Source organism: Mobula birostris, chromosome 22 (assembly GCF_030028105.1).
Source record: "Mobula birostris isolate sMobBir1 chromosome 22, sMobBir1.hap1, whole genome shotgun sequence".
NCBI lineage: Eukaryota > Metazoa > Chordata > Chondrichthyes > Myliobatiformes > Myliobatidae > Mobula > Mobula birostris.
Window position 1 is genome coordinate 1,417,182 of NC_092391.1, and position 21,623 is coordinate 1,438,804.

Sequence of the window (21,623 nt, forward strand, 5' to 3'; positions counted from 1 at the left end):
CTGGATTCTATTCAAAAAACTTTAATTGAACATGATAAATGGATAAAAAAGAACAAAGACACTCTGATGATGTTCGATGCAAAGATTGACGAACTGGAACAGATCTGTGATAAACAGTTAAAGGTTAACGAAACATTAAGACAGAAGATTATCGACTTAGAAAATAGAAATAGAAGAAATAATCTATGTATTCTGGGTTTTAAAGAGTCATTGGAAGGTAATCAGCCTTCAGAAATTTTTGCAAACCTTTTGGCTAAATTATTTCCAAATATTTTAAAATCTTCACCTAAGATAGACCGAGCTCACAGGTTGCCTTTACCAAGACCTCCTCCAGGAGGACGCCCTCGTTCAGTGATAATTTGTCTTATAGACAATACACAATAGGTGCAGGAGTAGGCCATTCAGCCCTTTGAGCCAGCACTGCCATTCACTGTGATCATGGCTGATCATCCACAATCAGTACCCTGTTCCTGCCTTCTCCCCACATCCCTTCACTCTGCTATCTTTAAGAGCTCTATCTAACTCTTTCTTGAAAGAGTCCAGAGAATTGGCCTCCACTGCCTTCTGAGGCAGAGCATTCCACAGAACCATAACCCTCTGTGTGAAAAAGTTTTTCCTCAACTCCTTTCTAAATTGTCTACCCCTTATTCTTAAACTGTGGCCTCTGGTTCTGGATTCCCCCAACATCGGGAACATGTTTCCTGCCTCTAGCATGTCCAATCCCTTAATAATCTTATATGTTTCAATAAGATCCCCTCTCATCCTTCTACATTCCAGTGTATACAACCCCAGTCGCTCCAATCTTTCATCATACGACAGTCCTGCCATCCCGGGAATTAACCTCGTGAACCTACGCTGCATTCCTTCAATAGCTAGAATGTCCTTCCTCAAACTTGGAGACCAAAACTGTACACAATACTCCAGGTGTGGTCTCACCAGGGCCCTGTACAGCTGCAGAAGGACCTCTTTGCTCCTATACTCAACTCCCCTTGTTATGACGGCCAACATGCCATTAGCTTTCTTCACTGCCTGCTGTACCTGCATGCTAACTTTCAGTGACTGATGAACAAGGACACCTAGATCTCGTTGTACTTCCCATTTTCCTAACTTGACACCATTCAGATAGTAATCTGCCTTCCTGTTCTTGCCACCAAAGTGGATAACCTCACATTTATCCACATTAAACTGCATCTGCCATGCATCTGCCCACTCACCCAACCTGTCCAAGTCACCCTGCATTCTCATAACATCCTCCTCACATTTCACACTGCCACCCAGCTTTGTGTCATCTGCAAATTTGCTAATGTTACTTTTAACCCCTTCATCTAAATCATTAATATATATTGTAAATAGATGCGGTCCCAGCACCGAGCCTTGCGATACCCCACTAGTCACTGCCTGCCTTTCTGAAAAGGACCCATTAATCCCGACTCTTTGTTTCCTGTCTGCCAACCAATTTTCTATCTATGTCAGTACCCTACCCCCAATACCATTTGCTGTAATTTTACACACTAACCTCCTATGTGGGACCTTATCAAAGGCTTTCTGAAAGTCCAGGCACACTACATCCACTGGCTTTCCATGTCCATTTTAATAGTTACATTCTCAAAAATTCTAGAAGATTAGTCAAGCATGATTTCCCCTTCGTAAATCCATGCTGACTTGGAACTATCCTGCCACTGCTATCCAAATATGCTGCTATTTCATCTTTTATAATTGATTCCAGCATCTTCCCCACCACTGATGTCAGACTAACTGGTCTATAATTGCCTGTTTTCTCTCTCCCTCCTTTCGTAAAAAGTGGGATAACATTAGCTACCCTCCAATCTGCAGGAACTGATCCTGAATCTACAGAACATTGGAAAATGATTACCAATGTGTCCACAATTTCTAGAGCCACCTCCTTAAGTACGCTGGGATGCAGACCATCAGGCCCTGGGGATTTATCAGCCTTCAGTCCCATCAGTTTACCCAACACCATTTTCTGCCTGATGTGAATTTCCTTCAGTTCTTCTGTTACCCTAGGTCCTCTGACCACTATTACATCTGGGAGATTGTTTGTGTCTTCCCTAGTGGAGACAGATCCAAAGTACCTGTTCAGCTTGTCTGCTATTTCCTTGTTCCCCATAATAATTTCACCCGTTTCTGTCTTCAAGGGCCCAACTTTGGTCTTAACTAATTTTTTCCTCTTCACATACCTAAAGAAGCTTTTACTATCTTCCTTCATACTCTTGGCTAGCTTACCTTCATACCTTATCTTTTCCCCCCATATTGCCTTTTTAGTTATCTTCTGTTGCTCCTTAAAAGTTTCCCAATCCTCTGGCTTCCCACTCATCCTTGCTATGTTATACTTCCTCTCCTTTATTTTTATACTATCCTTGACTTCCCTTGTCATTCACGGTCGCCCCTTACTCCTCTTCACGACTTTCAAACAAAGGAACCTTTAAGTTGTGAATCTCGTCGAAAGGTATGATTGATTATGAAGACCATAAGTTCAGAATTGTGTTAGATTTTTCACCCGAGGTGTTGAATGAGCACTTCAAAATTTAAAAAGTCATGTCTGAGCTGTATAATAAAGGTTTTAAACCCCCTCCTCAATACCCCACACGTCTTAGAATCATTTTGAAAAATGGCTCTCACATATGGTTTCGTTCGACCGAAGAAGTGCGGGATTAATTGAGTGCCGAATCGATTTCAGAAGTTTAACTGTTCAATAACTCTTTACACAAATTTATGTTGTGTCTGCCTGATGGATCCTTTTTTAAAAATCAGCAGTTTAACTGCTCATTACTTTCTTTTATGAACAATTGTTTTATTTTACTCTTCGGTATACCTTTGTATCTAATTTTTTTGTATTTTTATCTCTTTGTTTAGAAAATTAAGGATTTAATATTAGTAAGTTTTCTTTGTGTTAATACTTTCTAAGTTAATATGTTTTAAACTTTCATATTTCTTTCTAATATTTTATACTATAATTCTTTATGAGGTTTTGTTTAATATGTTTAATTTTGCTCTGTTTTTAGTTATGTCTTGTTGGAAGAAGTTTTGCCTTGAAATTTTTTTTTTGGAGTGCAGCCAGTAGATTGTTTTGGGAGGGATGATAGGTTTCGTTGTCGACTACCCTTTGGTCAATTTTCTCTCTTTGGGTGGGGGTGGGGAGAGGTTTCTTTTTCTCTATCAGCTGTTTGGCTCTCTTAGCTTCATTTGTTGCTTGGTTACTTTCTCTTAAAGCTCATTGTTTGGATTTAATATAATTTAATTTAATAATTTAACAGTAGTTTTTATTCAAACATCTCCTTTAAGCAATATTTAAAATGGACCATATTTCTAATTTATTTAGTTTTAATGTGAAAGGATTAAACCATCCTGTGAAACGTAATAAGATATTTAATTATATTAAGAAATTGAATGTCTCAATTTTTTTAACAAGAAACACATGTTCATAAATGTGATAATTTATGTTTTTTCAGCCTTTAGAAGGGTTTATCTTTCCATTCCTCCTTTCAGGCTAAGGCAAGAGGAGTTTCGATTTTTATAGACAATTCGGTTTCTTTTGTTCAACATAATGTAGTGTCTGATACCAACGGGCATTTTGTTATAGTCTCAGGGAAATTAGATAATAAATTAATAGTTTTGGCTAATTTGTATGCCCTGAATATAGGTGATCCAGGCTTCTTTGAACGTTTTTATTTTTCATTTTTACCAGATTTAAGTGTATATTCTTTGACTTTAGGAGGAGACTTCAACTGTTGTTTAGATCCTGTTTTAGATCGTTCTTCTTCTAAACAATTGACTTGTAGTAGATCTGCCTCCTTTATCCAATCTTTTCTAATGAAATGTGATATTGTTGATGTTTGGCATTTTTTTATATCCAAAAGATAAAGAGTACTCATTTTTTTCTCATGTTCATCATACGTATTCCAGGGTTGATTATTTTTTTGTTGATAGCCAATTGATTCCATTAGTTCAATCCTGTGAATATAAAGAAATTGCTGTTCAGATCTCTTGTGTTTTTATCTTTAAATATTCCGGGTATCTCCCAAATAAATAGATTCTGGCATTTTAATTGAAACCTGTTATCAGATAAAGATTTTTTTAAAATTTTGGAGAGACACATTATTTTTTTTTGAAGAGAATGCGCTAGAAGAGACTTCTAGTCTTATTTTATGGGATGCTTTTAAGACTTATATTAGAGGTCAAATTATTTATTTTACCGCTAGTGTTAAGAAAAAAGCTAATAAGGAGAGAATTGATTTAGCCAATCAGTTGAAACAATTAGACCAAAAATATGCTTTGGCTCCAGATCCTGTTTTATATAAAAGACATGTTGAAATTAAAACTAAATATGACCTGCTCTTATCTTATCCAATTGAAATGCAACTTTTAAAAGATAAATTTGTAAAGCTAATGGTGATAAAACATCTGATCACTTAGAAATAAATGATGCTTTTAGAGAATTCTACTCTAAACTTTATAGTTCTGATCCTCCTAAAGATAACACTCCGGTGAATAATTTTTTTTAGATTGATTAAACATTCCTACACTTTCTGATGATATTCGAAAAATTGTTGGATCAACCTATTTCCTATGAGGAAATTGCCGAGGTTGTTCATTCTTTGAACTCCGGGAAGGCTCCGGGTCCTGATGGATTTTCTAGAGAGTTTTATAAGGCTTTCTCCTCTTTGCTTATACTGTAGCAGTGTGCTACACACAGCGCTAGAATAACCACACGGAGTCGGTGAGTTAGAGTTGCGATGAAAGAGGTTTATTCAGACTTCGCGGCCTGCTTTAAAGCCTTCCTGTTCCCGCCCGCCCTGGGGCGGGACTGCTGTGGGGAATTGTGGGTAACTGCTAAGTTGTGAATGGACTCGAAAACCCGCCGGCGCCGCCAGGCTGCTGGGACGACGGGGCGGGGTTGGCCGGTAGCTATGTCACATAGTAGGGTCCTCTCACCTGGGCCTACGGGGAGGTCTTGGAGCTGCAAACTGGAGACTGCAGTCCTGTAACTGGGGATCTAAGCGTCTGCCTGCTGTGCCTCTGCCAGTGCTGCATAGTCCACCCCCTGGGGCAGGGCCTGTATGGTCGGTCTGGAAAGTGCGTCCGCCACGACGTTGTTCTTTCCCGAGACATGCCGGATGTCCGTCGTGTACTTGGAGATGTAGGACAGATGTCGCTGCTGGCGGGACGACCAGGGGTCGGAACCTTCATGAACGCAAAGGTAAGTGGTTTGTGGTCTGTGAACGTGGTGAAGGGCCTACCTTCTAAGAGGTACCTGAAATGCCGGATTGCCAGGTATAGTGCCAATAGCTCCTGGTCAAAAGCACTTGAGTTCAGGTTTTTTGAGTTCAGGTGGTCGTAGGTGCTTGCTGAAGAACGCCAGGGGTTGCCAGCGACCCTTGATGAGTTGTTCCAGCACTCCACCGACCGCTGTGTTGGATGCGTCCACCGTGAGGGCAGTAGCAACGTCCGTTCTGGGGTGCACTAGCATCGCGGCATTTGCCAAGGCTTCTTTGGTTTCACCGAAAGCGGTTGCGGCCTCTTCGTCCCAGGTAATGTCCTTGCCCTTACCCGACATTAGAGTGAACAGGGGTCGCATGATTCAGGCTGCTGAGGGAAGGAAACGGTGGTAGAAATTCACCATACCCACGAATTCCTGCAGGCCTTTGATTGTGTTGGGTCGGGGGAAATTGCGGACCACGTCTACCTTGGTGGGCAGCGGGGTTGCCCCATCTTTAGTAATCCTGTGGCCCAGGAAGTCGATGGTGTTGAGTCCAAACTGGCATTTGGCTGGATTGATTGTAAGGCCGAATTCGCTCAGGCGGGAGTAGAGCTGGCAGAGGTGGGACAGATGCTCCTGCCGACTACTGCTGGCTATGAGGATGTCATCCAAATAGATGAATGCAAAGTCTAGGTCTCGTCCCACCGCATCCATTAGCCGCTGGAAAGTCTGTGCGGCATTCTTTAGACCAAACGGCATTCGGAGGAATTCGAAAAGTCCGAACGGGGTGATAAGTGCTGTTTTGGGGATGTCGTCCGGATGTACAGGGATTTGATGGTATCCCCGGACGAGGTCTACCTTGGAAAAGATCCTTGCGCCGTGTAGGTTTGCTGCGAAGTCTTGAATGTGCGGCACAGGGTAGCGGTCTGGCATTGTAGCCTAATTCAGTCTGCGGTAGTCACTGCATGGTCTCCAGCCCCCCGTTGCCTTGGGCACCATGTGAAGGGGGGAGGCCCATGGGCTGTCGGACCATCGTATGATCCCCAATTCCTCCATCTTCTTGAACTCCTCCTTCGCCAGTCGGAGCTTGTCTGGGGGAAGCCTTCGAGCACGGGCGTGGAGGGGTGGTCCCTGGGTCGGGATGTGGTGCTGTACTCCGTGTCTGGGCATGGCTGCCGTGAACTGCGGTGTCAGTACTGATGGGAAATCCGCCAGGACCCTGGTGAATTCGTCGTCGGACAGCGTGATGGAGTCCAGGTGTGGGGCTAGCAACTGTGCTTCACCCAGGGAGAACGTTTGAAAAGTCTTGGCATGGACTAATCACTTCCCTTGCAGGTCGACCAGCAGGCTGTGGGCTCGCAGAAAATCCGCCCCCAGGAGTGGTTGGGCCACGGCAGCCAGTGTGAAGTCCCACGTGAACTGGCTGGAGCTGAACTATAGCCGCACCGTGCGGGTGCCGTAGGTTCGTATTGTGCTGCCATTTGCGGCCCTCAGGGTGGGTCCCGGTTCTCTGTTGCGGGTGTCGTAACTCGTTGGAGGTAAGACGCTGATCTCCGCTCCGGTGTTGACCAAAAAGCGGCGTCCCGATTGCTTGTCCCAGACGTACAGAAGGCTGTCCTGATGGCCAGCCGCCGTAACCATCAGCGGCGGCTGGCCCTGGCGTTTCCTGGGAATTTGCAGGGTGGTCTGCAGCGGCGGGCCTCTGTGCCCCACCGCTGGTGGTAGAAACATCATTGTTCATTGGGCTTCTCACTCCCGTCGCCGGGTTTTGTAGGCTCTGCTGCTGGGCCTGGTCTGGTCTGTCGTTGGGCACGCGGCTTGGTGATCTGTGCGACGGATGCCCCTCTCTCTAAAAATAGTAAAAATTAGTAAATATTAAAAATTTAAATTATAAATCATAAATAGAAAATAGACAAATGGGAAGTAAGGTAGTGCAAAAAAACTGAGAGGCAGGTCCGGATATTTGGAGGGTATGGCCCAGATCCGGATCTGCCAAATCATCTTGTTTCTACCCTCATTGGTGCGTGGCACAGGCAGCAATCCAGAAATTACTACCCGGGAAGTCCTGCTTCTCAGCTTTCTACCTAGCTTTCTAAATTCTCTTTTCAGGACCTCTTTGCTTTTCCTTCCAATGTTATTAGCACCAATATATACCAAGACATCTGGCTGCTCCCCCTCCCTCTCCAAAATGTTGTGGACTCAATCTGAGACATCCCTGACCCTGGCACCTGATCCGGGTGTCCCATTCATGTCCACAGAATCTCCTCACTATTGAGTCCTCTATCACTACCGCTCCCTTCTTCGCTCTGTTTCCCTTCTGCACCACGGACCCATGCTCAGTGCCTGTAACCCATTCGCCGTGGCATTCTCACAGGAGTTCATCCCCCACAAAAGTATCCAAAGCGGTATTCTTGTTTTTGAGGGGAATGGCCACAGGTGTGCTCTGCTCTAAATGCCTATTTCCATTTCTCCTGATGGTTACCCAGCTACTTACCTCCTGCAACTTCGGGGTGACTACTTCCCTGTATTTTTGATCAATTATCTCCTCCCTCTCCTGTACAAACCGAAGGTTATCCAGTTGCTGCTCCAGATCCCTAACACAGTCTTCAAGGAGCTGCAGCCAGATGCACTTTACGCATATGTAGTTCCCTGGGAGACTCTGGGTCTCCCAGTTCTCCAATATACAGCACGAAGAACACACCACAGCCATTTAAGTGGTACAGTAAGAGAAAAAAAAGCAAAAAGGAAACCTTAACAGACGCTTTACACAGAGCTGACGCCTCTTCCGAGCCAAAGCCTCTTTTGAGCCAAAGCCTGTGGCTTCTACTCTCGCCACTGGCCGACTCCCAACAATGGCCACTCCACTTATCCCTTCTGTATTTTTATTTAGTTCGTAGAGTTCTGCTGATGCTGCTGATAGGCCCCATACAATGGACAAATGCCTGTGAAGACCTCTTTTTAAATAATTGCCGTCAACCTGCGAGAAGCAGCTCTTCGTAGAGCTCTGTTGACGCCACTGATAGACTCTGTACAATGGATAAACACCCGCAAAGATCTGTTTTTAAATAATCACTGTCAATCTGAGAGAAACAGCTCTTTGTAGAGCTCTGTTGACGGTGCTGATAGACCCTGTACAACATTAAGAAGTCAACACTTGTGGCCAAGACACTTCATCATGACTGCACAGAAACCAGAATAGAAGGTGAGATGAGAACCAGAATGGGAAATGGAAAAAGACAACAGAAGGGAGGGAGGGTGGATAAATGACCAGAAATTGTTATTTAACAGGTTGGAGACCCTGCTCCAGTAACACCATTCCACTGACATCCGCCCCTCTCCTTCACACCTTTCCATTAACACTTGTTCCTCTCCCTCACACACCTGTCCCATTCCCTCACACCTTTCCACTGATACCCAACCCCCACCCTCACACCTTTCCACCGCCACACACCCTTCTCCCCCACTCCTTTCCACCAACACCCGCGCATCTCCTTCACACCTATCCGCCCAAAACCCGTCCCTCTCCCTCACACCTTTCCACCAACACCCATCCCTCTCCCTCACACTTATCCACCGACATCCGTCCCCTCTCACACCTTTCCACTGACACCAGCCTTTCCCTCACACCTCTCCACTGACACGGACACCCACCCCTCACCCTCACACCTGTCCACTAACACCCGTTCCCCTCTCTCACACCCTACCTCACTCCCTTCCACATTCTCCCTTACAGCCTTTCACTGAAAACCACCCTTCTCCCTCACACCTGTTCACCGACACCCATCCCTCACTCTCTCGTGTCTACCAACACCTGCACTTCATCCTCATACCTTTCCAACAACACACACCCCCCCTTACACACTTCCACACCCTTCCTCACACCCCTCCACTAACATCCACCACTCTCCCTCACACCTTTCCATCAACACCCATCTCTCACCCTCACACCTATCTACCGATACCCGCCCCTCTCCCTCACACCTGTCCACTGAACACCACCCCTCTCCCTCACACCTGTCCACCGACACACGCCCCTCTCCCTCACACCTGTCCACTGACACACACCCCTCTCCCTCACACCTGTCCACCAACACCCACCCTCTCTCACACCTGTGCACCGACACCCGCCCTTCTTCATCCCTCCCATGCACTGACACCCACCCCTCTCCCTCGTACCTGTCCACTGACACATGCCCCTCTCCCTCACACCTGTCCACCGACACACGCCCCTCTCCCTCACACCTGTCCACCGACACACGCCCCTCTCCCTCACACCTGTCCACCGACACATGCCCCTCTCACTCACACCTGTCCACTGACACCCACCCCTCTCCCTCACACCTATTCCCTGACACCCAACCCTCTCCCTCATACCTATTCCCTGACACCCACCCCTCTCCCTCACACCTGTCCACTGACACACACCCCTCTCCCTCACACGTGTCCGACACACGCCCCTCTCACTCACACCTGTCCCTCTCCCTCACACCTGTCCACCGACACACGCCCCTCTCACTCACACCTGTCCACCGACACACGCCCCTCTCACTCACACCTGTCCACTGACACACGCCCCTCTCCCTCACACCTGTCCACCGACACCTACCCCTCTCCCTCATACCTGTCCACCGACACACACCCCTCTCCCTCACACGTGTCCGACACACGCCCCTCTCACTCACACCTGGCCCTCTCCCTCACACCTGTCCACCGACACACACCCCTCTCCCTCACACGTGTCCGACACACGCCCCTCTCACTCACACCTGTCCACCGACACACGCCCCTCTCCCTCACACGTGTCCGCCACATGCCCCTCTCACTCACACCTGTCCCTCTCCCTCACACCTGTCCACCGACACCTACCCCTCTCCCTCACACCTGTCCCTCTCCCTCACACCTGTCCACCGACACCTACCCCTCTCCCTCACACCTGTCCACTGATACACACCCCTCTCCCTCACACCTGTCCACTGATACACACCCCTCTCCCTCACACCTGTCCATTGACACACACCCCTCTCCCTCACACCTGTCCATTGACACACGCCCCTCTCACTCACACCTGTCCATTGACACACGCCCCTCTCCCTCACACCTGTCCACCGACACACGCCCCTCTCACTCACACCTGTCCACTGACACCCGCCCCTCTCCCTCACACCTGTCCACCGACACACGCCCCTCTCCCTCACACCTGTCCACCGACACACGCCCCTCTCACTCACACCTGTCCACCGACACACGCCCCTCTCACTCACACCTGTCCACCGACACACGCCCCTCTTCACTCACACCTGTCCGACACCCGCCCCTCTCCCTCACACCTGTCCACCGACACACGCCCCTCTCACTCACACCTGTCCACCGACACCTACCCCTCTCCCACACACCTATTCCCTGACACCCACCCCTCTCCCTACCTCTCATGCACCAACACCCGCCCCTCTCTCTTCCTCCCTCCCTCCCGTGCCCTAACACCAGTTCCCGCTTCCCTGTGACGTTCTCCTGCGCGCGGGCTCATGTACCGATAGCGCCGCGCCTGCAGGGGGAGCGAGTGAGCAATCGGCCGTGCAGTCCACGCATGCGCGGTGCCGTGTAGCTGTCACGTGAGGAGTGAGTCAGCTGATGGTGGAATGGCGAGTCAGTCGCAGGGGATCCAGCAGCTCCTGCAGGCGGAGAAACGGGCGGCGGAGCGGGTGGCAGAGGCGCGCAAACGTGAGTATGGGGCTGAGCATCGATCGGGGAGGGTTCAGAAACTGGGGGAGGTGTGGTATCCTGACACCCCTATTCCCCATTCCCCCATCCTCCTCTTCTCCCCGGCCCTCCCCCCTCTCTCTCCCCCCTCTCTCTCCCCCCTCTCTCTCCCCCCGCCCTCTCCCCCCGCCCTCCCCCCCCGCCCTCCCCCCTCGCCCTCCCCCCTCGCCCTCCCCCCTCGCCCTCCCCCCTCGCCCTCCCCCCTCGCCCTCCCCCCTCGCCCTCCCCCCTCGCCCTCCCCCCTCGCCCTCCCCCCTCGCCCTCCCCCCTCGCCCTCCCCCCTCGCCCTCCCCCCTCGCCCTCCCCCCTCGCCCTCCCCCCTCGCCCTCCCCCCTCTCTCTCCCCTCGCCCTCCCCCTTTCTTTCTCCCCTCGTCCTTCTTTCTTTCTTTCCCTCTCTCCCTCTCTCCCTCCCTCCCTCTCTCCCTCCCTCCCTCTCTCCCCCCCTCACTCTCTCTGGCCCCCTCCCCTCCCTCTATCTCTCTTCCCCCTCCCTCTTCCCCCCTCCCTCTCCCCTCTGTCCCTTTTTTGCCCCCCCCGTAGTGGTGTGATTTGCTGAGAATTTCCAGTATTTTATGTTTTTACTTTAGTCAATCAGTAAGTTTCGAAATTAGGCAATCTGTGTTCTGCTTTTTCTGCATGGTTCCACAATCTGGGCACTTTATCTGTTTAAAGGTTGAAGTTATTATGCAATGATTCTTGAATTTACTTATACCTGTTTGAAATTTGCTGATATTTGTGAAACTGTGGTTAGGTGGTTTTTGGATATTCTTCGTAAAGATTAAAATATCTGCAGAGTATTTTGTCTTGAAGTTATTTAACAATCAACATCAACAAAATAACCTGCTTCTTATTTCACTGGGGTAGAACCCTTCCAATGAATAATGATAAGCAGGTCCAAAATTGCGGACAATCAGCGATTGAAAGTGTGCAGAGACGTAGCTCACTCAGGTTCACCAGTTGAGTACATAAGGCATCGATTCACAACTGTTTGTTAATTTGAGCAATGGCCAATCAATGATCAGGATTGATTGGCAAAACAGTAAAATTGGACAAGCAGAGTGGCCATTGTTGGGGCGGTTTCTTGAGGTTTTTATGCTCTTTCGAAGCTTCAATGTGGAAAGGCTTGAGTGAGAGAAGGTTAAAAGCTGCAGATGGATTCTCCCCAGTTTATTTTTTTGTTTTCATCATTTATATTCGCTCAGTAAGGGCAGTAGAGATGCCAGATGGGATAGTGGAATGCTCCTCTTGCGGGATGTAGGAATACAGGGAGACACCTGTGAGAAGTTCATCCAGCTGCAGCTTCTAACAATTCACCTTAAGGAGTTGGAGCTGGAACTAGATGAACTCCGGATCATTCAGGAATCTGAGGGGAGATAGATACGACATATAGAGAGGTAGTTACTTTTGATGTTGTGTTTGTCGAGCTTGGCAGTTAGCTTGCTAGCAAGTTGGGTGAATACTGCAATATAAACTCCTCAACCTGAGCTACCAATATTCAGGTAGTTGCGCTCAAGGCTCATGACACAGGAAACTGTGACAGTCAGGAGTGGAAAGGGGTTAAACAGCCAGGCTATCCCCCTAACAACACTGGTGGGTGTGGAATGACCAAGCCGAGGAAAGTCACAGCAGTCAGCTCTCTGGCACTGTGTCTGACTCTGTGACTCAAAAGGGAAGGGGAAGAAGAAGAAGAGGCGAGCTGTGGTGATGGAAATTCGTTAGTTGGGCGAACAGAAAGGAGGCTCTGTGGATAAGAACAAGATTCCCGGATAGTATGTCGCCTCCTGAGTGCTAGGGTCTGGGACATCTTGGATCAAGTCCTCAGCATTCTTAAGTGGGCGGGTGAACTGCCAGAGATGGCGGTCGATGTAATACGTATGAAAGTGTGCTGAGGGAGTTGGGTGTTAAGTTAAAGGGCATGACCTCCGGGGTTGTGATTTCAGGATTTCATGCCACGTGCCAGTGAGGCCAGAACCAGGAAGAGTACACAGTTTAACTCATGATTTTTGGATCATCGTGCTTTTACAGGGAAGTTAGGACCTGTACAGAAGGAATGGTTTGCACCTGAACTGGAGGGGGACAGGAAGGTTCATTAATGCTGCATGGTGGGGTTTAAACTGGAGTTGCAGGGGGATGGCAGCCAGAGTTCCAGAACAGATAGTGGAGAGGGTGTGGAGTCAGGAATCAAAAGGCTGAGCATGGTGTGACTAATATTCTAATATTACGTATATTTCAGTGCAAGAAGTATTGTAGGAAAGGCAGATGAACTCAGGGCATGGATCAACACATACAATTATGACATTGTAGCCATTAGTGAGACTTGTTTGCAGGAGGGGCAGAACTGGCAGCTCAGTATTCCAGGGTTCTGGTTCAGACGTGACAGAGCAGGTGGGATTAAGGGGCGGGGGGGGGTGGTGATATTAGGGAAAATGTTACGGCAGTGCTCAGTCAGGACAGACTGGAGAACTCGTCTAGTGAGGCTTTATGGGTGGAACTGAGGAATAAGAAAGGTAAGACCACATAAATAAGGCCATATAACAGACCACCCAACAGTCCGTGGGATTTAGAGGATTAAATTTGTAGAGAGATCACAAACTGTTTCAAGGAACATAAGGTTGTTGTAGGTGATTTTAACTCTGCACATTTTCACTGGAACCTCCCATAATGTAAAACATAAACATAGAAAACCTACAGTACAATACAGGCCCTTCGGCCCACAAAGTTGTGCCGAACATATCCCTACCTTAGAAGTTACTAGACTTCCCCATAGCCCTCTATTTTTCTAAGCTCCATGTACCTATCCAAAAGTCTCTTAAAAGACCCTATCGTTGCCGGCAGCCCATTCCATGCACCCACCACTCTGAGTAAAGAAAACTTACCCTAGACATCTCCTCTGTACCTACTCCCCAGCACCTTAAATCTGTGTCCTCTTGTGGCAACCATTTCAGCCCTGGGAAATAGCCTCTGACTATCCACATGATCAATGCCTCTCATCAAAAGGACTAGACGGTATAGAATTCAGGAAAATTTCCTTAATCAGTACATAGAAGTACTAGCGAGGGAGACTTCGATACTGAACTGCTATTTGGGAATGATACAGGGCAGGTGACAGAAATTTGTGTAGTGGAACTTTGCATCAGAGAAAGGCTAATTTTGATGGCATCAGAAAGAATATGGTAAGTGTGGATTGGGGCAGGCTGTTTGTTTGCAAAGGTGTGCAGAAATTTCAGGGGCCTGAGCAGAGATATTTAAATCATCCTTGGCGACAGGTGAAGTATGAGGATTGGTGGATAGCTAATGCTGTTCTGCTGATTAAGAGGGGCACTAAAAATAAACCAGGAAACTATAGACTGAACCTGACATCAGTAAACATCTGTAAACAACTTGTTTACAGTTTACAACTATTGTTCTATAGCTCGACTTGTTAAGTATACCTGCAGAAAAAGAATCTCGGTTGTATGTGGTGGCATGTATGTACTCTGATAAATTTTACTTTGAACTTTAAGTGGTGGGAAAGTAATTGGAAGACATTCTAAGGCACTGGATATATGAATATTTTGATAGACATGGACTGATTAGGGATAGTCAGCATGGCTTTGTGCATGATAGGCTGTGTCTAACCGATCTTAGAGTATTTCGAGGAAGCTACCAGGAAAGTTGATGAAGGCCAGGCAGTGGGTGTTGCCTCTATGAACTTCAGCAAGGCTTTTGACAAGGTTCCGCTCGGGAGGTTGGTAAAGGATCAGTTGCTTGGTATTCAAGATGAGGTAGTAAAATCAATTTGTGGGAGAAGCCGGAGAGCAGTCGTAGATGGTTTCCTCTCTGACTGGAGGCCTGTGACTGGTGGAATACTGTAGGGATCGGTGATGGGTCTGTTGTAGTTTGTCATCAGTATCAATGATCTGGATCAGTTAATTTGCAGATGGCACCAATATTGGGGGTGTAGTGGACGGTGAGGAAGGCTATTGTGGCTTGCAGCAGGATCTGGACCAGCTAGAGAAATGGACTGAAAAGTTGGAGATGGTATTTAATGCAGGCAAGTGTGAGATGTTGCACTTTGGTAGGAGCAACCAGAGTAGATCTTACAGAGTAAATGGTAGGGCACTGAAGAGTGCAGTGGAACAAAGGGATCTGGTAATGTGGGCCCATAATTAATCGAAAGTGGTTTTACAGGTAGATAGGGTTGTAAAGGGTGGAGGGGATTCAGAGAAGATTCACAAGAATGATTCCAGGAATGAAAGGGTTACCATATGAGGAACGTCTGGTAGCTCTTGGGCTGTATTCCCTGGGGTTCAAGAGAATGAGGGAGGATCTCATAGGATGTGGAAACCATAGAAAGGGTGCAGAGGAGATTTACAAAGATGTTGCCTGGATTGGGGAGCATGCCTTATGAAAACAGGTTGAGTGAACTCGGCTTTTTCTCCTTGGAGCGATGGAGGTTCAGAGGTGACCTGATAGAGGTGTATAAGATGATGAGAGGCATTGATCGTGTGGATAGTCAGAAGCTTTTTCCCAGGGCTGAAGTGGTTGCCACAAGAGGACATAGGTTTAAGGTGCTGGGGAGTAGGTACAGAGGAGATGTCAGGGGTAAGTATTTTACGCAGAAAGTGTTAAGTGCATGGAATGGGCTGCCAGCAACAGTGGTGGAGGCGGATACGACAGGGTCTTTTAAGAGACTTTTGGATAGGTACATGGAGCTTAGAAATGGAGGGCTGTGGGGAAATCTAGTAAATTCCTAAGGCAGGGACATGTTCGGCACAACTTTGTGGACCGAAGGGCCTGTATTGTGCTGTGGGTTTTCTATGTTTCTGTGAAATATTCTGAATGTTAAAAGGCCTGAACAGATTAGATATGGCAAGGTTATTTCCCATGGTAGGGGAGTTTAGGACAAGAGGGCATGACTTCAGGATTTAAGGATGTCCATTTGGAACAGAGATGCGGAGAAATTACTTTAGTCAGAAGGTAGTAAATCTGTGGAATTTGTTGCCACGCGTGGCGGTGGAGCCAAGTCATTGGGTGCATTTAAGACAGAGATAGGTCCTTGATTAGTCAGGGCATCAAAGGGTATGGGGAGAAGGCAGGGGAGTAGGGATGACTGGAAGAATTGGATCAGCCCATGATTGAATGGCGGAGCAGACTCAATGGGCCAAATGGCCAACTTCTGCTCCTATATCTCGTGGTCTTAAGGCTTTAGGCACTTGTGGGTTCATAAATCAAAGTATTGAGTACAGGTGATGCGATATTATGTTGAAGTTGTATAAGACATGGGCAAGGCTTAATTAAGAGTATTCTGTGCAGTTTTGGACAGCTGCCTGCAGGAAAGATGTAAATAAGGTTTAAAGGTACAGAGAAAATTTACAAGGATGTTGCTGGACGAGAGGACCTGAGTCATAAGGAAAGATTGAATAGGTTAGGACTTATTCCTCGGAATGTAGAAGATTGTGGGGAGATGTGATAGAGGTTTACTAAATTGAGGGGTATAGATAGGGTAAGTGCAAGCAGGCTTTTTCCACTGAGATTGGGTGAGACTACAACTAGAGGTCTTGGGTTAAGGGTGAAAAGTAAAATGTTTAAGGGGAACATGACGGGGAACCTCTTCAGTTAGAGGGTTGTGCATGTGTGGAACGAGTCATCGGTGCAGGAGGTGCATGCGAGCTTGAAATCAAGAGAAGATTGGAGGGTCCGTGGATGGTAAAAGTACAGTCAATGGATGTAGGCAGTTTAAATGGTTCTGCATGGACTAGATGGGCCAAAGGGACTGTTTCTTTGCTGTACCTTTCCATATTGCCGTTCACTTTTGAACTTGATAAATGCACTGAGTGGAGCAGCTTCTGATACTGGATTAAATAAAGCAGGCATTTGGTAATAAATGCAGTGATATGGTAGATTACAAATTCTGCTTAAAGGTTTTTAAAGATGAAAATTAGTTTGATTTGTCACATGTACTTTGAAGCATACAATGAAATGCATCGTTTGCCTCAAATCAAATCATGGAAGGCTGTGCCTGGCTGCCTGCAAATGTTCCCATGCTTCTGGTGCCAATGTGGCATGCCGAAACTCACCAAACTTAACCCATATGTCTTTGGAATGCAGAAGGAAACTAGAGCACCTGGAGAGAACCCACACGTTCAGGGGGAGAATGTATCAAACTCCTTACAACGGCCAGAATCATCGTAAAGTGATTGTGCTAACCACTGCACTACCATACCATGCTTTAACCTAACCGTGCTGAAAGTCTCCTTAACTTTTCTCTTTTTGCAGGAAAGAATCGCAGGTTGAAACAAGCAAAGGAGGAGGCCCAGGCTGAGATTGAGCAGTACCGGCTCCAGCGAGAAAAGGAATTCAAGAATAAGGAAGATGCTGTATGTGGTAAAACAGCACTGTGTACTTCAGTGCAACCTATCTGGCTTTAAGTTTCACACCCTAACTCTCTCTGGAGAGCTGAGTTCCTTGTGATTGTGGGTTTTAGTGTGGGAACTCCATTATTTTTTTCAGAAAGTCAGATGCTTGCTTAAGTGCTGATGATCTCTCTGGAGTTGTAAATCCTTGCTTCAGTTAATGATTGTTTTTAACAGTTACCTTTTGTAAACCCTCTGAGTTAATTTAGTTTGGACCTTAAAATCTTAGTTGTAAACTCTTTTCACAAGATGGGAGAAATTGGAGAAAATACTAAAGTAGCATTTCTGAAAGTTTTCCTGTGTGACATGGGATGCAATGTCCGTGCTTACTGAGGGAGTGTTTGACAAGGTTTACTTAATCTACATCCATTACCTTCCAGTGGTGCCATGTGTACTTCACTGTGAAGTGACTTGATGACCTTCACTGAAGTTCGACTAGCTTTGGGGTATACGCTCCAATCCATCCAAATAAAGTCCCAGAAGATTAATAAATCACTTCTGCACACTCTTAGACCATAGGCCAAAAGACATAGCAAAATTAGGCCATTCCACCCATTGAGTCTGCTCTGCTATTCCATAATGGTTGATTTATTATCCCTCTCAACCCCATTCTCCTGCCTTCTCGCTGTAACCTTTGGCATCTCAACTAAATCAAGAACCTGTCAACTTCTGCTTTAAATATACCCAGTGACTTGGTCTCCACAGCTTTTTGTGGCAATGAATTCCACAGATTCACCACCCTCTCGCTAAAGAAATTCCTCCTCACCTCTATTTTAAATGGATGTCCTTCTAGTCTGAGGCTGTGCTTTCTGGTCCTAAACTCGCCCACTGGGAACAACCTCCCTATATCCACTCTATCCAGATCGAGGATATACCTGTGATCTGACTGTTATACTGAAGATATACCCCATCTATGACCTGACTATTTCTAGTACAACTAGCATTTCTGATATCCCCTCTTGTCAGTTTTAGTGTGTCCAGGACCTCAACAATGCTTTCCTTTGAGTCTGTATCTGCAGCATTCTTGGTTCAGCAGCTTATAGAGGCTTATAAAAAGATTTTTTTTTCTTGTTATAGGTGACATTATCATAGATTGGAAGTGCTGTTCCCTTCATTAAGGGATACTCTGCTAACTGTGAGGTGGTGGCGATTCAGTGGAGGGGAAGGGGCAGTGGCATCATGAAGGGTGGGAACTTGAAACTGATTAGGGTTGGATGACTGAATTTGAGAACACAAAGCTGTGAAGAGGAAGTGTATTCAATATGAAATAGGAGGGGAGGTTCTTGAATGCAAGGGTTCAGAATAAGACAAGGGATTTTGAGGCCTTCATCTTTGAAATTAGTAGCTCAAGCCTGAAGAACAAGTCATGTTTGCAACAGACTTCTGTCAAATGACAGTAATTGAATGACCAAATTAAACAAACTGGGAATAATTTTGCCGCAAGTTTATATCTGTGTCTTCCCTCAACTCTCGTTTGTGTGGGCACAGAGGTTGCTGTTGGGTATGTAAAAGCACAGAACTGGTTTCAGTGGTCTTTGAAAAGAAAATATGATCCATTAACCTGAATTCTGAAAGAAACTGGGAATCTTGACAGGTCCACTGACAATTGAATTAGAATTTAATACTATGTGGAACAACGGTAGAAAAGACTATCTGAATTCTCATTGGTTTCAGGCAGATGGAACTGTTTTGCAGGGAACTAAATGTGACCCACTGTGAGTTTGAGATTCTTTGTTGGGATTTTTAGTTGCCGTGATGCATGCAAGGAATTTGGACCAACACTGGGTGACTGGTTTAATATTTAATGAAGTGTACTGCTACATGAATTTTTAAAACTGGTGTTTTGTGTAAAGGGTTTGTAGAACTGATGGACACTGACAGTTTCACATTGCTTTTCAGGCCCTTGGTTCACATGGTGATTCAGCAACTGAAGTTGACAAAGACACTCAAGAGAAAATTAAAATAATCAGGGCAAACTATGAGCAGCACAAGGAAATAGTCCTGAATAACCTCCTTAATTTGATCCGTGACATAAAACCAGAAATTCATGTCAACTTTCGCATTAATGGTTAGAACTGGATTGTTGTTTTGTGTTGAGCAAATACCAAAGCGCATTGAGATAGCAATATTTTGTGTATTACAATAGTTATGCAACAGTTTTACATACAAATAAAATATGTATCAAATGAATTTGGGAGAAAAGGTTTGAGTTTCTCCTGTGAAGTGTTATATAACTCTGAAACTCTTTAAATATTCCTGTTTTTCACTAGATTTCTCCAGGCAAACCTGAAGATGCTTCAACAATGGTTTTCTATTTAACAATTGGTGATGTCATATTAAAATGAATGATAATTGCTATATATAAAAGTTTAGATTATATTTTGAATTAGGGTGCTTATTAAACAGTGGAAGTTAGAAGTTTAATAAAGTTCAAAATACAGTTATTTTCAAAGCATGCATACGTTATACAACCTTGAGACTCGTCGCCTTACAAGCAGCCACATTTAAGCAATGAAACACGAAAGAACCCGTTTAAAAAAAAATAGACCATCAGACTCCCAGTGTGCAGAGAAAAGTAATGAATTGTGCGAACAATTAAAGCAAGTGAATAGCATTTTGAACTGAGGTCCATGAAAGAGAGTCTGTCCACAGACATGAAGCCACAGCCTCATTCGGCGCAGAACTGAGTAAGTGTCGTGGAGCAGCAAGCTGAACCGACCTGTCCCTGACACCATGGCCTTCTCAAACTGACCGGACGCTAAAATCGTCGAGACATTGGGTTCTGTCACTTCGATACACTCTGGGACCTGGACTCTGCTGTCACAATTTGGCATGGCGCTTAAATCGATAAAACCTTGAGTATTTCCTCACTCTCGGGGATAGACCCGGAATCTGCCTTGACTCCACTCGCGTTGCCTCGACTCTGCCTCACCTCGCCCCTGCCCCACTACATCAAATCACCTCTAAGCCCAAAAGGAAGGTGCAGGATATTGTTTGCAGAGATCAAAGGTATTTAATACAAAGCATTAGAGCGTATGGTATTATTCACTATTAATCTTCCTTTTACAAAATGATGTCAGAGTGACCAATCTTGTAAATGTTAGCGTATGATCTAACATGTTTTAACCATATAACCTTATAACAACTACAGCATGGAAGCAGGCCATCTCGGCCCTTCTAGTCCGTGCCGAACTCCTACTCTCACTTAGTCCCACTGACCTGCACTCGGTCCATAGCCCTCCATTCCTTTCCTGTCCATATACCTATCCAATTTAACTTTAAACGACAACATTGAACCTGCCTCAACCACTTCTGCTGGAAGCTGGTTCCACACAGCCACCACTCTCTGAGTAAAGAAATTCCCCCTCATGTTACCCCTAAACTTTTGCCCTTTAACTCTCAACTCATGTCTTCTTGTTTGAATCTCCCCCACTCTCAATGGAAAAAGCCTATCCACGTCAACTCTATCAATCCCCCTCATAATTTTAAACACCTCTATCAAGTCCCCCCTCAACATTCTACGCTCCAAAGAATAAAGACCTAACTTGTTCAACCTTTCTCTGTAACTTGGGAGATGAAACCCAGGCAACATTTTAGTAAACCTCCTCTGTATTTTCTCAATTTTATTGACATCTTTCCTATAATTCGATGACCAGAACTGCACACAATACTCCAAATTTGGCCTTACAATGCCTTATACAATTTCAACGTTACATCCCAACTCCTATACTCAATGCTCTGATTTATAAAGGCCAGCATACCAAAAGCTTTTTTCACCACCCTATCCACATGAGATTCCACCTTCAGGGAACTATGCACCATTATTCCTAGATCCCTCTGTTCTACAGCATTCTTCAATGCCCTACTGTTTACCATGTATGTCCTATTTTGATTAGTCCTACCAAAATGTAGCACCTCACATTTTTCAGCATTAAACTCCATCTGCCATCTTTCAGCCCACTCTTCTAACTGGCCTAAATCTCTGCAAGCTTTGAAAACCTACTTCATTATCCACACCACCACCTATCTTAGTATTATCTGCATACTTACTAATCCAATTTACCACCCCATCATCCAGATCATTAATATATATGACAAACAACATTGGACCCAGTACAGATCCCTGAGCACACCGCTACACACCGTCCTCCAATCTGACACACAGTTATCCACCACTACTCTCTGGCGTCTCCCATCCAGCCCCTGCTGAATCCATTTTACTACTTCCATATTAATGCCTAACAATTGAAAC

At 45.9% G+C, this 21,623-nt stretch overlaps 1 protein-coding gene across 1 annotated transcript; it reads left to right on the top strand.

Moving 5' to 3' along the window:
- The first annotated feature begins 10,819 nt into the window (after positions 1-10,819).
- Positions 10,820-19,561, top strand: atp6v1g1 (ATPase H+ transporting V1 subunit G1). Its single transcript, XM_072240004.1, has 3 exons — positions 10,820-10,936; positions 17,235-17,335; positions 19,271-19,561. The coding sequence occupies exons 1-3, from the start codon at positions 10,855-10,857 to the stop codon at positions 19,442-19,444; spliced, it is 357 nt and encodes a 118-aa protein (XP_072096105.1). The 5' UTR covers positions 10,820-10,854; the 3' UTR covers positions 19,445-19,561.
- Positions 19,562-21,623: the final 2,062 nt, after the last annotated feature.